At 47.0% G+C, this 14,933-nt stretch overlaps 1 protein-coding gene and 1 pseudogene across 5 annotated transcripts in view; one reads left to right on the top strand and one right to left on the bottom strand.

Annotated features, from left to right (window-relative positions):
• Positions 1-5,278: 5,278 nt before the first annotated feature.
• NFX1 (nuclear transcription factor, X-box binding 1) overlaps positions 5,279-14,933 on the bottom strand; it is a 60,263-nt gene continuing 50,608 nt past the window's right edge. For 4 of the 5 annotated variants that reach the window (XM_011381397.2, XM_011381398.2, XM_011381399.2 and 1 more), the window contains exons 20-24: positions 14,019-14,117; positions 13,363-13,429; positions 12,033-12,178; positions 11,198-11,302; positions 8,227-10,123 (exon numbers count right to left, since the gene is read on the bottom strand). In XM_011381397.2, the coding sequence (XP_011379699.1) occupies positions 10,051-10,123; positions 11,198-11,302; positions 12,033-12,178; positions 13,363-13,429; positions 14,019-14,117 (490 nt within the window). In that variant the 3' untranslated portion in view covers positions 8,227-10,050. Of the gene's footprint in view, positions 5,537-8,226; positions 10,124-11,197; positions 11,303-12,032; positions 12,179-13,362; positions 13,430-14,018; positions 14,118-14,933 lie in introns of those variants that run through there. The other variant, XM_023524012.1, reaches the window with a different exon arrangement.
• Positions 7,900-8,006, top strand: LOC111732286 (annotated as a pseudogene).

Genomic DNA, 14,933 nt, shown 5'->3' with positions numbered 1-14,933 from the left:
CAGAGAAGGCTGAGTTTTCTTCTGGAGGTGGGGCCATGGTGATATGAGATTTAGAAAGCCCTCCTGAGCTGCAGTGTGCAGGTTGCTGGAAGAGAGAAAGATTGGGGCCTGCAAGGGAGTGTGGTGAGAGGCAATGATCCAAGAGGAGCAGTGGGGCACCTGGTAGGTGTGGAGAGAAGGGATTCACTCAGTAGCACCCAGAAGGTAAAACCCACAGGACTTGGGCTCGAATTGGATGAAGGAGTGGGTAAAAACAAGGCAGGAGTCAGGGCTGACTTTCAGTTTCTAGCTTGGGCATAGGGAATTGGAGATGTCTCCACTGAGAGTGGAGCACGAGAGAGAAACTTGTCTATGGGACTAGAAGAGTAAGAGATATGTAGTCTTGGGCAAATTACTCAATCTCTCTGGGCCTTAGTTTTCTCATCTGTAGAATGGGTCTAATAATATTGCCTACCATTTATGTTGCTGTGATATTCAATGAAATAAAACATATACAATGCTGAGAATAGTGCTTGGCACAGAGTAAGTGTTCTAAACAGTTTTGCCTTTTGTAGAGTCTGGAGCTGAGAAGAGAGTCAAAGACAGTGATTGGGGAAGCCATGGTTGTGTGGATATAGCTGAGGCCATGGAACAGTGAGAGGAGGGTCAGTGAGCAGGATCTTGGGAGCTTAGCTAGGAGGTGGCTATGAGGTGTGGACTGGGTACCTCGAGATGTCTGGTGGAGGAGGAGGTGCAAAGTGGATGGTCAGGGGGCACTAGAAACAACCCAAATGTCCATCAGCAGGGGAATAGATACTTACATTGCAGTACAGTCACATACAACAGTGAAAACTAAGGCATAACAGCTACCTGCAACAATATGGAACAATTTGGGAGGCCTAAAAAAGCAATGCAGTAGACTATATACAGTATGACATCAGTTTATACCATTGACAAACAAGCAAAAGTTAATATATTCTTTGGGCATACACATCTGATAAATTTTTTTTTTAAAAAAGGAAGAAATGGTTCCTCTGAGGATATAGGAATGGGAGATGAGATGAGTAAGAGCATGGGGTAGTGCGAGCTATTAATAATTTTCTAGTTCTGGAGTTGGGGAAGAATTTATGGGTTATATGATTGTGCTTTATAACATATAACTGTGATATACACTTGTTTGTGGGTATCGCATATTTTAAAAGATGAAGAAATAGCTATAGCATGAGAATAGGTGATGAGAAGTGATAGGCTGGAGCCTGCTGAGATTACAGGGGGTCCAGGGAAAAAGGGAAGGGGCTTGAGTATGTTTGACATCCTACACTGGGAGAAGCTGAGCCAGGAGAACCAAGCCTGGGAGTGAGCAGGGAAGTCCCAGTCAGCTGCCTCCCTCTGTGACCCTGGACAAGCCTCTTTCTTCCCCTCTCAACTTCAGTGGCCATGTGAACACAAGGAGGGTGGCCTTTCTCATTCCTGGTGTTTCAGAGCAGCATGATCACAAGGCCTCAGTTACAGAAGAGGTATATATGGGCCTCGGGGTTCAGGCTGCTACCCTCCATTGTCCCTCACTGACCACTTCAGCCTTCTGGCATCCTCATGTCCCTGGGAAGTGGCCTCAGAGACAGGGCAGCCAGTGGATCCATCCAGAACTCCTGCCTGCTGTCCACTGCTCTGCCATAGACCTACACTAGGCCCACAGCTCATAACATCCTGTAGATTCTGATCCCAATGTCACGCTCTGATAAGCCCTGACCCTGGTTACAGAGGATTTCTGTGCACTGAGCACAGACCTCTTTCATTCTCTGTTGGTCGAAAGCCTATATATAACATGCCAGACAGCATTCCAGTGTCAGGGATACAGGCACAAAGAAGATACACAAAAGTCCTTGTTCTCATGGAGCTGACTTTCTGTGCAAAACACATGGTGTGCTAGTGATACATGCTAAGGAGGAAAAGCAGGAAAAAGGGATAGGAAGTGTGTGGGGTGTGAAGATAGAGGCCTCAGTGAGGTGACTTTAGGTAAAGACCTGAAGGGGGAGAGGGAAAGATCCATGTAGACACCTGGGGGAAGAGCGTGCCAGGCTGAAGGAACAGCCGGTGCAAAGGTCCTGAGGTGGGAACATGGAGGGGTCATTGCTGGAATGAAAAGGAGGAGGAGAGAGTGGAAGATGAGGTCAGAGAAGGTTAGTAGGGTGAATGGAGGCCCAGTCTTGGGGCAGAGGTGAGGGAAGTCTCTGGAGGATAGAGGCAGGTCACACTGCAGGAAGGAAATAAGCAGGCAGGATGGGGTGGGGCAGGCATCATGGCACCTTTGGGGTCCTTGCTCTTGGCTCTGTTCTCTGTCTTGTGTGAACGCGTGCGCGCGCGCGCGCGCACACACACACACACACACACACACACACACACACGGTCTCTCCTGTAACCGTTTCCTGGCTGGACCTAGGAGACGCATCTGTTCAGCTTGGGGAGTTGGGCAGGGTTGTAAGGCAGGGTCCTCTCCCACTCTCCCAGTCCCAGGCCCGGCATGGGCTGGCTATGTGACCCGATAGGACCACTCCTCTCTCTGGGTCTTGGTTTTCCTATCTGTACAATGAGGTTAGGATCTGTTGGTGTCTGGGGAGCCCCCCAGCTCTAACTCCTTCCAGCACTTTGAAGCCTCATGTCATGATCCCACTTCTCTACCTACCCCATGCCCAACCCTAGCTGAGGATTTAGATGGGGACAGGGATGGGACAGAAATAACTCCCAGCCCCAGGTCAGGTCCCTCCAGGGCTTTGCAGATAAAGGTTTGGTCCTCAGTCTGGTGGTCCTGGCTTTAGAAGAGCCCCTTCCTCTCTGTTTGGATTGCTCTCCCACTCCCACTCAGGGATTGGCACCCAGGCAGCACCCTGGTCTGCCTGTTCTGGCTGGTCTGTCTCCTTCAGATGGGGTCCTGCGGCCCTGGAAGAGATGGGAGCAGCCATCTCAGGCCAGGCTGGGGTGCTGATGCCCTCAGTGGGAGGAGGCTATGGCAACTCGGAGCCTGTAACCCAACTTTGGCTCCTCGTCCACCTCTGTGCTGAAGCTGGAGTGAGAATAGGCCTGTTCCCAGCCCTCCTGTGCACTGCAGGGACCATACTATGGCACCTACAAGCACAGGTGGAGACCAGCCTGCCTGTGTCCAAATACCAGCTCTGCCACTCACTAGCTGTATGACCTTAGGTAAGATAGGATAATTATTGCTCCCACTCATAGGGCTGCTGGGATGACGAGATGAACAATATGTGGCACGTACGGGATGTGTTCACTATTATTACGCTACACCCGCTTGTCGTCATGTCATCACACCCATCTTATATCTGAGGAAACTGAGGCCTAGGGAGATCGGCTTAGTAAGGGGCAGATAGTAGGGATTCTAGTCCTTATCAGTATGACTTTGGCTAGTTTTTGTTTGGTTTTTAAACTGTGAAATATATCCTGTAAGCATGTATATTACATACAAGTATTGTTAAAATAACAGGAAAATACTCAAAAAGCAAACCAAAAAACACAAATGAATAAAACCCCCAAACACTCAAGTGCTCCTCATCCTGTTTTGGCAGGTTACTGAATCTCTTAGGCCTCAGTTTCCTTGTATGTAAAGTGGGAATAATGATGCTCAGGAGTGAGGTGTTTCAGGTTTCACTTTTGCCACTAGCATTCATGGTGGTGGAGCTCGTGGTCTCCCCGTGTGTGTTCAGGAGCCAAAGGCGGGAGGGCCTGAGTGAGTGGAGGCTGGAGGCTCGGAGGCTAGGTCAGAATCTGAGAGAACACAGCTCAGAGCCAGGTATACATACCCAAGCACACAGATGAGGCCAAATCTAGGGTTGAGCCTTTTGAGTCCTCCAGAGACCCAACTACACCCCCACTGGTTGATAAGGATTCCTCAGATGCGAGTTATAACAGGCCCCTAGAACAGCCCTGATGGGCTCAGCAAGAATACGTTCCTGCCCTCCCCATGCCCCACATTTTCCTACCTGTCCTGACTTCTGGCCCCAGGGTGAAGGGACATTAGAAGATGAACTCTTAAGGAAGGCCCAGTACTGGAGCTGGAGAGACTGGATAGTTGGTGGACACAGCAGGAAACAGTTTGGAGGTTGGACATGTGAATTGGAGGTGCTTGTGGGACATTTGAGGAAAGATATGAGCCTGTGCTAGAGACAGAGCTTTTAAGCCCATGGCGGTGTTTAAACGCTTGCAGATAGATGAGGTGGCTCATGGAGAGAAGATGGAGCCCTGATGAGCACCCATGTTTAAGAGATGGCTAAAGAGGAGGCAACCAAGGTCCATGATCTCCCTTGGCCCTGGAGCCTGAATACTCTGGGGCCTTAACTGACTTGTGTCATGGAGCCTCAGACAGGTCAGGGCAAGTAAGAGAAGCCCACACTGTACTAGGAAACCTAGAGGAAAACCCCAGAGACCCTCATCCCACAGGACTTCCCTGTAGCTTTGGTTCCCGGCTCTGGTTCTGGAAATCTGACTCCTCCCCTGTCCTCAGCTCCTTGCCCTCTAGATGATGGAGTGCCCAGGGCACAGTCTTCGGACCTCTTCTCTTTCATGTGATCTCACCAGCATTTAAATACTATTATATGCCAACAGCTCCCCAGATTAGATCTCCAGCCCCCATGGTCAACTAGCTACTGGACAGATTTTCATCCTTCAAGCCTGCTCTTCCCACATGCTTTCCTATCTTAGTAAATGGTAAATTCATCTTCCTATTGCTCAGGCCAAACACTTTGAAGTCATTCCTGACTCTCTTCTCTCTCACACCCCACATCACAGCTGTCAGCAAATCCTGTTATTTGCAAAATGTATCAAGACTCCAACCACTTTTCACCACCCCACGTTTGGGTCACTGGTGCCTCTCTTGGATTACAGCAATGTTTTTCTGACTGGGCTCCCGGGCTCTCCCCGTGCTCTGACTTAGCCTTACAGTCTAGTCTCGATGCACATCTGGAGCAATTCTTTCAAAAAAATGAGCCAGAGATTATCATTCATTCCTCTGCCCTAAACCTTCCAATGGCCTCAAGGCCCCTGCTACAGTCTTCCTTATTCATTTCCCTACAGCCCAATGGCTGTGTTGTTCCATTAAGGTGCGCAGCACTTTCCCACCATTGAGCCTTTGCCATGGCCATTCCCTCTGCCTGGGACTCTTCCCTGGAGTATCTGCATGGCTATGTCCCGCCCCCCACCCACCCTTGCTTATACTGTGTATATCAACAAGCAGAGACAAGTTTAAAAAAAAGAAATGAAAGAGTGACACAGTTAAAAGATAACGACGATAAACTCTTCAAATTAGTTTTAAATAAAAGAGCTTTCCTGAGGCAAAGTGTAAACACTTCCTCGCCCCTGCAGCTGGCTCCTGGTTTGGAGGCTACACACTGCCCCCTTGTGGCCATTTTAGAAAACCTCCATCTTTGGGGATTGCTGGTGTTCTCTACGTTGGTACTTGGCATAAACTTTCCTCCCATTTGTCCTGCCCTCCTGGGCCATGCAGTCCCAGGGGCTCCAGGATGAGCTGTATGAGGTGCAGCTGCTCTGCCTGTGTAGTGAAGAGGACACAGGTTTTTGGGTTAGACCTGGTAGCAGTTTCGTATTCCCAGTTGTTCATTGAGTGATCTTAGGCTAGTGACCTAACTGCTCCCACCTTCAGTTTCCCCACTGGTGAAATGGGTATAAGAAAACTACTTCATGGGCCTTTGAGGAGTGAAAGTGATGAGCACAGTGCTTGGTGCATATTGAGTGCTCAGGAGAGATTCTTGGGGACCTGTGGGTACATGAGGACTTCTCCTTCACTCCCATCAGGCTTGGGGGAGTGGGGGTAGGGGTGGAGTAAGGGGGGGGGGTGACTGAAAGCCCCAACCCTTATCAGAGCAGCTTTGGGATGGCTCTGTTCCTTCCCCCTGAGTTACCCTGAGAGTCCCATGGCAGGCTCCAGAAGCTTGACCATGCAGAGATGCCACATGACACTTTGAGACTCTCCAACCTCTCAGCCCATCTCCCAACTACCCTCCCAATGGCTCCGGGCAGTACTGGAGCAGGAACTATATTACCCAGCAGACAGATGAGGAGACTAATGCCCAGACACTGGAAGCCAACTGCTCAGGGTCACAGAGAGAGCTGAGGCAGCCAGTCGGGCATCCTGGCAGTTCAGCTAGGTTCTCTGCACCCAGGTCTCCCAGGAGGCTGTGCAGCACAGAGCCTGAGGTGAGGACAACCTGGGCCACTGGGAAGGATGCCCAGAGAACTGTTTGGGGAAGGCAGTGTGCTTTATCCCGAGGACTCCGGTCTCTCCCAGCCTAGGGTAGCTGTAGGTTGGGAAACCCAAGGCCTGGATTCCAGTCCTCGCTTGGCACACAGAGTGTAACCCCATGCAGCCTTGTGCCTTCTGGGTAGGTCTTTGTAGACTGGGGTTGGTTGAGAGAATGTCCTGGAGAATTGTGAGCTCTAAAAGGCCATGGGAAGTGGTATGGGACACCTGTGCTGAGGCCATGTGGGGAGTTTGGAAGGCAGAACTTGCCTGATGGGTGTGGCAGGGCAGATGAGGAAGGCAGGTTTGAGGATGAAGGAGCTCTGGCCTGGCACTCCCTCCCCAGTTTTGGAAGAGGTGGCACAAGGCGGGTTTTCCTTAGAAAACAAGGTCTCCAGTTTTCAAGCATGAAGAAGGCTGGGACCACACAGAAAGGACTTCCTAAACCTAAGTGTGGGGACCCATATTTGTGACTTAGTACTTCCCCCTTAAGACTGACTGACATTCCTTCACCCCCACCCCCCACCCCTATTTGTCTCTGGCCTGTTTGGGTCCTGTCCAGAACACCATCCAGAGCTGCTTCACACAGACCCTGCAATCAAGAGGGCTGCTTTCATCTCCAGTGCCACACACAATTCCCCACTGCACACCACGCTGGCAGCACTGTTTATAGGAGCCAGCCCTGCCAGAGGGAATTCCAGAGATAAGAACCTGGTCTGAAAGTTCTGGCCCCATAAATTCCTAGGGCTGGAATGGGGAGGAAAGACACCATCTGACTCTCAGGGAGCTATAGTGTGGGGTCCTGGTGCCCACAGGCTCCCTCCATGTATGGGGTGAAGGGGTAGGGGTATCTTTCCCTTTAGTCCACACTCATGTAGAGTCTTGTCCAAGGCCACTGCTTACTGGGAAAATCACCAATCCATGAGAAGCAGCTTCCTTTTGCTGAGGGGTCTGGGGTCCCTTTGGTGATCCGTGTGGGGCTAGCTCTCTGCTGACTCCTGGCACCCTATAGTACTGCCTAGATTTCCTGCCTCTCTTCCTTTTTTCGCAGCACCAACTCCCACTACCCTCATCCTCTCACTTGGATCACTCCCACAGCTCTTGACTGGTCTTCTTACCTCATATTTGCCCTCCAATCCCTAAGGCAAAGAAAGGTCAATGGCTACATCCAGTCTGCTGCTGTTTTTGTACATTCCATAAGCTAAGAATGGTTTTCACATTTTTAAATGGTTAGACAAAATACAAACATTATTTTGTGACATGTAAAAATTACATGAAATTTCGATTTCAGCATCTATACAATAAGTTACTATAACTGAGTCGTGTTCACTCGTGTATCCTCTGTGGCTTTCACGCTACAATGGCAAAGTTGCTGCAACTGAAACTAACGCTCACAAAGCCTGAAATATTTACTAGCTGGCCTTTTACAGAAAATGTTTGCTGACTCCTGCTCTTGATCATAAATCCAGCCAAGCCGCTCTCTCCTTAGGATACTTTAGTGGCTCCTCATGGCTCTCCATAACCTGACCTGTCTACCTCTTCTGCTTTATCACATGTCCCTCCAGTTGTTTGTCCACTCTGAACAGTCCCTTCCTCAAACCCAATACAGACCATGCCCCCAGGCTTGTCTTACACCCTTGACTTTCATTTGGTATGTCTACAGCCATGCCACCCTGAACAAGCCCGATCCTGTCTGATCTCGGAAGCTAAGCAGGGTCGAACCTGGTTAGTACTTGGATGGGAAGACCAGGTGCTGTAGATGTAAAAAATAAAAAATAAGGGATTGTAAACTGACGAGGTCCTTGCAATCTGTGAGGTCAACCAAGGGTTGCCTCGCCTAAAACAAACAAACAAACAAAAATAAATGACTGTGATCTCCAGACTCAGCTCAAATGCTTCCTCTCCTGCTTCCCTTCCCCATACAGAGATCCTTCCCCCCAGTGCGAGCTAACCCAGTCTCGACATCACAAAAAAACTCCTCGTATGGTTCTTCAGCTTTTAATAACAGACTAATGGCCTATTTGTGCCAGACTAACCAACTCCATTATATTCAGGTATGCGTCCCCAACTGGATTACTAACTAAAGAAGAGGCCAAATCTGCTCCTCACAGCCCTAGCACAAGGTAGGTGCCAGGTAGGCACATAAGCATTCACCTGAAGAGGGCTTCTTAGCATTCTAACCTTTTACTTGGCTAGTATTATGGAGAAAGATGCTTACATATTTTCCAGATATCAAGTATCATTTTTATAAACTTTCGGCACATAGATCAGGTACCTCTACGTATGTTATCTCATTTAATCATCACAAGCCTGGAGAGGTTAGTGATACCTCCATTCCAACAAACAGCAAGTTATGTGGCAGAGCTGGAATCTGAAATCAGGTTTCTTGCCTCCTGCTGATTCTGAGATGCTCTCAAGTTCTCAATGTACAGTTCAGCCACTAAACTCTGCCTGAAAGATATAACAGACGCTCGTGGGCTTCCTATTGGGTGTGGGGCCATGATCCTGTGCTAAGTGGGCCCAGATAAGGAGGTTTTGTAGATTTTCATATCTGCCCTCCAATTGCTTGTTCTGACTGCTGTACTTGACGCCTTTTAAGGCAGATTGTCTGGGTCAGAACCAAAGGGTAGCCCTGCTCTGTGAAAATAAGTGCTGGTTTTGTGATGTCATTTCTCAAATCTATTGCTCTGGGGCTTATGGCTTGTTCTGGAGGAGAAGGAAGTTGTTGGTAGTCTGGTCTCTATGCTGGAGGGATGCCAATGCAGAGGGCCAAACTAATATAACTGTTGATGCACCTGCCTTAAAGGAGGCTGAAGAATGTCTTCAGTGGGCTGCTGGGATGAGCCCTGGACTGTCCACATACTTTTTTGAATATTCAAACAGAAGTCTAGCACTCAGAGACAGAGAGAGCCAATACGGCTGCTGCAGGCCTGGGAGAAAGCAATACAGGAAAGGCAGGTCCACCTGAGACTCTTTCTCAACCAAAGAGAAGGCATTGGGGATACACTGGTCATACATAGAGGCCACAGTGTGGACATGACAGGAGGAGCTTGCTCTATGTCCTGCCATCACGGTGGATAGCTAAAGTGACTGCCACTAGACAGGGTTATTAGGGATGTGGTATGAGGCTCCCCCTGGACTCCAGAAAATGGAATTCGGTAAAGCTACCAGATTCCTCTGCTAGGTCTACAACTAGTGGTACTGAGAACCACTAAAATAAGTTCAGCTAGACCTATGAGAGTTTTTGGCAAAAGACTCAGATAAGATAGCTGGATTTAATACAACACATGTGCTTCCGGATAAGGTGTACCAATTCAACGTTTGGTATTTCAGGCTAAGAAGTTCGCTTGTGTCTTTCCAAAGATTGTGATCAGTCTGGATTAAGAAAGCAAGGTGCATCTGATGTTGCAGGCATTTTTGGGAAGAGAATGGATAACTGATATAAGTGAGGCTATGACTAAGTGCCATTAAACTGGTTTCAGGCCAAATTCTGGTTTGTCCAAATCAAGTCCAATGTTTCCCTAACCCTCTGAGCAATCACAGCGAAGGTGTAAGGATACTCTGCAAATACATGACCGAATCACTAGTGACACTGAAGTCAAGATCTGGCTGTACTGAGACACTGCATTCAGATGGATTAGAGAACAGGGGATTTCTGACACATTCATGCTTTGGATGTATCAGTACAAGACAGTATGTGAGGCTAGGAGTCCACCAGGCAGTTGGGAATAAGCATGATTTATCTGCTGGCAAATGAGTCTCTGCCCCACCTAATCATTCTTTCATATAAGCGCATCTTGAGCTTCTCAGTCCTGGACATCAAAGTAGTCTATTACAGGCTCCTTGGCTATTTTCTGTAAATTACTGCTCCCAGGATTCCTGAAAAGCAAACAAAGAATGATTCATCTTTTCTTTTTGGGGGAAACAGATTCAGGTCTTCAGAAAGTTAAGGATAGGCTCATTTCCCATTTGTGAAGCTTTGATAAGATAGAAGAGTCTACTGTTGAAATTTGGTGATGGTAACACAGGGGTTCTATTCTTTCTAAAAATTTTCCATGCTATAGTTTTATACAAAAATAAAGCAAGCTAAGGGGGAGAAAAAGACAGCATGGCATAAACAGGCCAATGACTCCACATGGTTATGTCTAGGTGATACTGGGCATGGCTGTGGAATAATGTGTGGAATACCCCACCTGTTCTCAAAAGCACTGCCTGTACAAACAGGCAATCAGTGCTGACCAGCATCCAGGCCACCTGCCTCCCAGGGGTGGCTGGAGCTGACACTGGGGAGCTACATGGCCCCAGATGCTCCCAATGGGAAACACCTAGCTGCCCTGTCAAGTCCCAATATGACTATGACCCTCACAGTGACCTTTGAAACTTCCCTACCAGAGGTTTTGTGTAGGGAGTACTGTCAGGGCCTGTGTGTGGAAGGCCAGAACAGGCGTAGGGAACCCTCTGGGTTTCACAGCAACTTTCAGCAATGTTGTCTTGTGACAGGAGGGCATCTGGCTCCGCTCCTGGCAAGGGAGAGGAGGAGAAGGAAGGATAATGCTCCTTTCCTGCTCCCATCTAAGAAAATACCTGGCAGACTTGCTGCTGCTTGCCAACGTGGTTTTCTTTTCTCTTTAAATCATGAATATATGCTTTTGTTGTAAAAATGACTCAAACCATATGGAAGTAAGGCAAAACATGAGAGTCTCCCTCTTTACTGCCAGCTCCCTTCATCAATCCCAGTTCTCCCTGGAGGGAGGGTGGGCATTACAAACAACAAATTGGGACCCTCTGGCATGACAAATGTGTTTGACATCGTCAAACCTTACATATTTGAATACGGCACCTCAAGGCCAGGCCCGAGGGGCCACCAATGGCTGGTGCAGCCCAGGATAGTTCAGCTTTGCTGGCTTCTCTGAACAGACAGGGCCCTTTGGAAAGCAGCTGAAGAATCCTTACTTGTCTGTCTGATGTCTGTGATGAGGAATTGGTGGTGGAGGCCGTGACTGCATTTCCTTTTCAAGCACACCTGTCAGTGTGGTAGGAGGACAAATGGACTTCCCTCTGATAAAAGTCAGAACACAAAGTATTGAAAAGTGAGACTTATTTGTAGAGAAAGGCAGACGGCTAAAAATCTAGTCTGTGACTTTGGCAGTATGGTGCGACTGAGCACTCTCTGACGTGACCTGTCTCTGCTCAGGCATGGTCACCTTCATTTAACCTTCGTCCCTTCCACCCACCTCTGCTGGGCCTGTTACCCACTTCTTCTCATTTCGCACTCAAGTTTTCCTTGTTGGGAAGTTTCTGCTACTCCCTCAGGTTCTGACAGTGATCCTAGGTTCTCCCTGTCCCCTCCTGTCTCACATTACTGCCTCAGTCTTCTCTGATAGCAAACATGTTTACAGCAGATGCCTTGAGTCACAGTCCAGAATTCTTTCTGTTTTCATCATGCCAGGACAGAAGGGAAAAAAGGACAGACGTGATGAACAGGCACCCAACCCAGGCCTTCAGGGTCTATTCCCTCTGCCTGAGGAATGCTGCCTCCAGTGATTGATATAGGTCTGGGCAGACACGAGGCTTCCATTCTTTAGGTGTGTCTGTCCTGTGGACTGAGGCATGGGCTTTGTTCTCTGGTTTGGACTTTTAGATTATCTCAGAATGGCTGTGCCAAAAGCAGATTTTCCAACTACTCTTCCAGGAGAGAAAGTAAGGGAAGCAAATATTGACAGATCTTGCTTCCCAGGTCCAGGTTGTCCCACTGAGCAGTTCTTTTGTGATGACAAGATCAACCCACCTGACTGCAGTGACTACGACGTTGCGCTTTGGTTCACTGTCATAGCTCATGCTCTCTAGGCCATACACTTGGGCCAGGTCGTGGATAAGCCTCCGGTGGTCTCTGTTCATGGGAGGAAAGAAGTGGCTCTTCTTACTATTCTTTCCCTGTATTGAAGGAAAAGAGACTGATAAAATCATTCTGAAAACAGTATGCTTACAAAAGTCCTTCCCCTGCCACTGGAACAGCCTGGGTCAATAGAGAAATGGCTGAGTTGTAGAGGCCCACAGTGTGTATAGCATTTTACTACCTGCCAAGCAAGCCAAGGAGTTTAGGAGGTGGCAAGCTGATGCACTTCATCTATTCTATGAGCCACACAGTAGCAGCTGGCCAGCGTGAGGGACAAAGGGTAAGTGAACTGAGACTTAGACAGTGTAATGGTTCCTCTTGAGGGAACTTGTAACTGGGGAGTGAGTGATATTTCCAAGAAAAGGCTAAATAAATTGAAGACTTATAAAACAAGAAAATCTCACTTCCTATTAAAGTCACATTCTACACTAAAAATCATGAGTGTGCAGACAGACACATAAGCAGAGAAATACATTTGCACAGTTTTCCTAATGGGAGAGGAACAATGATTCCATTCCCTCTTTTGTGTTAGTATCCTGCTAGGAAGTGGGAACAGAGGGAGGAAGCGAAGGGGGCAAGAAAGACGGTGGGAAGGAAACCTCTCATTAGATATGGAGCTAAAGCAGCCATCTCATCCTCACTCAGAGCCCCCACTGAATGAAGAGGGAGCCACTGAGGCTCACTGCTTCTGACTAAGACTTTGTTCCTTAAAGCTACCTTCTCGACATCCCTGGCTGCCTCCAGGACGCAGCCTCATTCTCTTGAGACTCCTGAGGGAGTCTATCTCACTACTCTTCAGCAGTCATCCAATTTTTTATCTTTACTCAAGGGTTTCTTTCTGCCTCTGGGGTAATGAAGAACCAGTAGGTCCCACCACACAATAGCCCTTCAGAGATCTGAGGGCCAAGCATATCTTCCTAAGTGTCTCCACACAGTCATTCAACTATCACTACTGAACCCCCTCATCCAGTTTCTCCACCCATTCTTAGGCACCAAGCTAAGATTTTTATTTACACGTAGTTTTGATTGCAGCTATCGTTCCTGAACCAGGACATGGATTCCACCAATGTTATCATAGCTGGGCTTTGGGAAAAATAATGATCCTCAAAAGGAAGTTGAGACTTTTTTCTACAACTACTCTAACACCAACAATGTTTCTGGGACTTGATTTTTTTATCAAGCTGCCTTAGAGACATGTCAAGTTGGATGTTTTGACTTCAACCTTATTCACGGCTTCCACGAGGGCTTCCATTTCCTTCTCAATGTCACTGACAAACTTTAAGTCCTTCCTGAAATGAGAAATTGTCACAGTTAATTTCTTCTGTGCTTGCTCTTTGAGAATCCTTCCCACCCACCTTCTCTGTCTATATAGTGCACACAATGGACAATGTGGGGAGAACAACTACAGAGGTTAGGAATTTTCAGATAACAGAATGTCGACTGTGACTGAACAAAAGAGAAAAATGAGAAAACAGTATGAGAAAGGAGAAGACAGAAGGAGAAATAGTCACTGTAGAACCAGGAGACAGATGGAAAGTAAGAGGTGTTACTGCCTAACTAAGGATGCACGTGACTGAGACCTGGGCAACAGAAGTGGAATTTGGCCAGAGAGTCCAGCCCAAACTCCTACCATAGAGGCCGGCCGCCCCGCTCCTCGTCGCACCCCCCACCCCGCCCCACCAAGTTCAATTCTTAAACAGGATAGTTTTGAGAAAACAAGAGAAGGATTTTTATTAAACATCACATAATCTATTGTAATAGATGTATAAACTTGAACTGGCTCAATCACAGAGGAATTAAACACATTAGTTATTACATCTTAAAAGATCAAACACTCTTGTAAGCCACAATTAAGAAAGCAGGCAATACATTCCATACCTGGCATCTTCTTTCAAACTGTCACTGAATTTTGATGCTGAAGAACGTACATTGAAAGGATCAGAATCATCACTGATATGAAATGCCTCTGCTAATCGCCTGAAAGTAAGCGAGAAGTACGTAAATAAAAAAGAAAGGAGGGGGAGGAAAACTATCTCATAGTAACACAAAGTGCTCACCATGTTCTAAGTTCTTTATACATTAACAATCCCAATTATTAAGGAAAGAATAACAACAACTTGGGAAAAGATATGGTATTGTATTCACAGAAGAAAATAAACAAGACAGGTCCATGTAGGTATGAGCAAGCCAGAGGTTGACATTGGGGACTTGGAATTTTTGGTAAAGAGAAGGCTGGCAGATTGAGAGCACTGGGAATGGTCAGGGGGAAATGATACATAAAGTAGATATAGAAATATTAAAATTAATATCACATTACAGAGCTAGAAAATAAAGAATTCCATTAATGACATAAACACTGCATTTTAATATAGTTCCTTTAAGATTTTCCCCCCTATAATTTTAAGTAGTTGCAATCAGTGTATATAAAGCTTTGCATTTTTCTACCCTATTATATGATTAGCATTTCTCATATTACTATTTGTTTTTCACATATATTATTTTAATAATAGCTCGTAATCTTCTAATTATGTGTATCCCACAATTTTCTCAACATTCCTCATTTAGGTTTCTCTAACAGTTGCCTAGTTTCTCAATATTATAAGTGACATAATTAATATCTCTGAGCAAAAAGTTTTTACGATTATTTCTCTCAAAAATGTTTCCAGGTGTGGGATTACTGGGTAAAAAGGTATGGACAGCAGACCCTTGATCATCATGGTCTAAGTGGCCACCACAACTGCCCATTTATGTTTTGACCAACAGTGTATGAGTCTCATGACATCTCACCAATAA

This window comes from Pteropus vampyrus, unplaced genomic scaffold, assembly GCF_000151845.1.
Source record: "Pteropus vampyrus isolate Shadow unplaced genomic scaffold, Pvam_2.0 Scaffold436, whole genome shotgun sequence".
Taxonomy (NCBI): Eukaryota; Metazoa; Chordata; class Mammalia; order Chiroptera; family Pteropodidae; genus Pteropus; species Pteropus vampyrus.
This window is presented reverse-complemented; position numbering and strand designations above follow the sequence as displayed.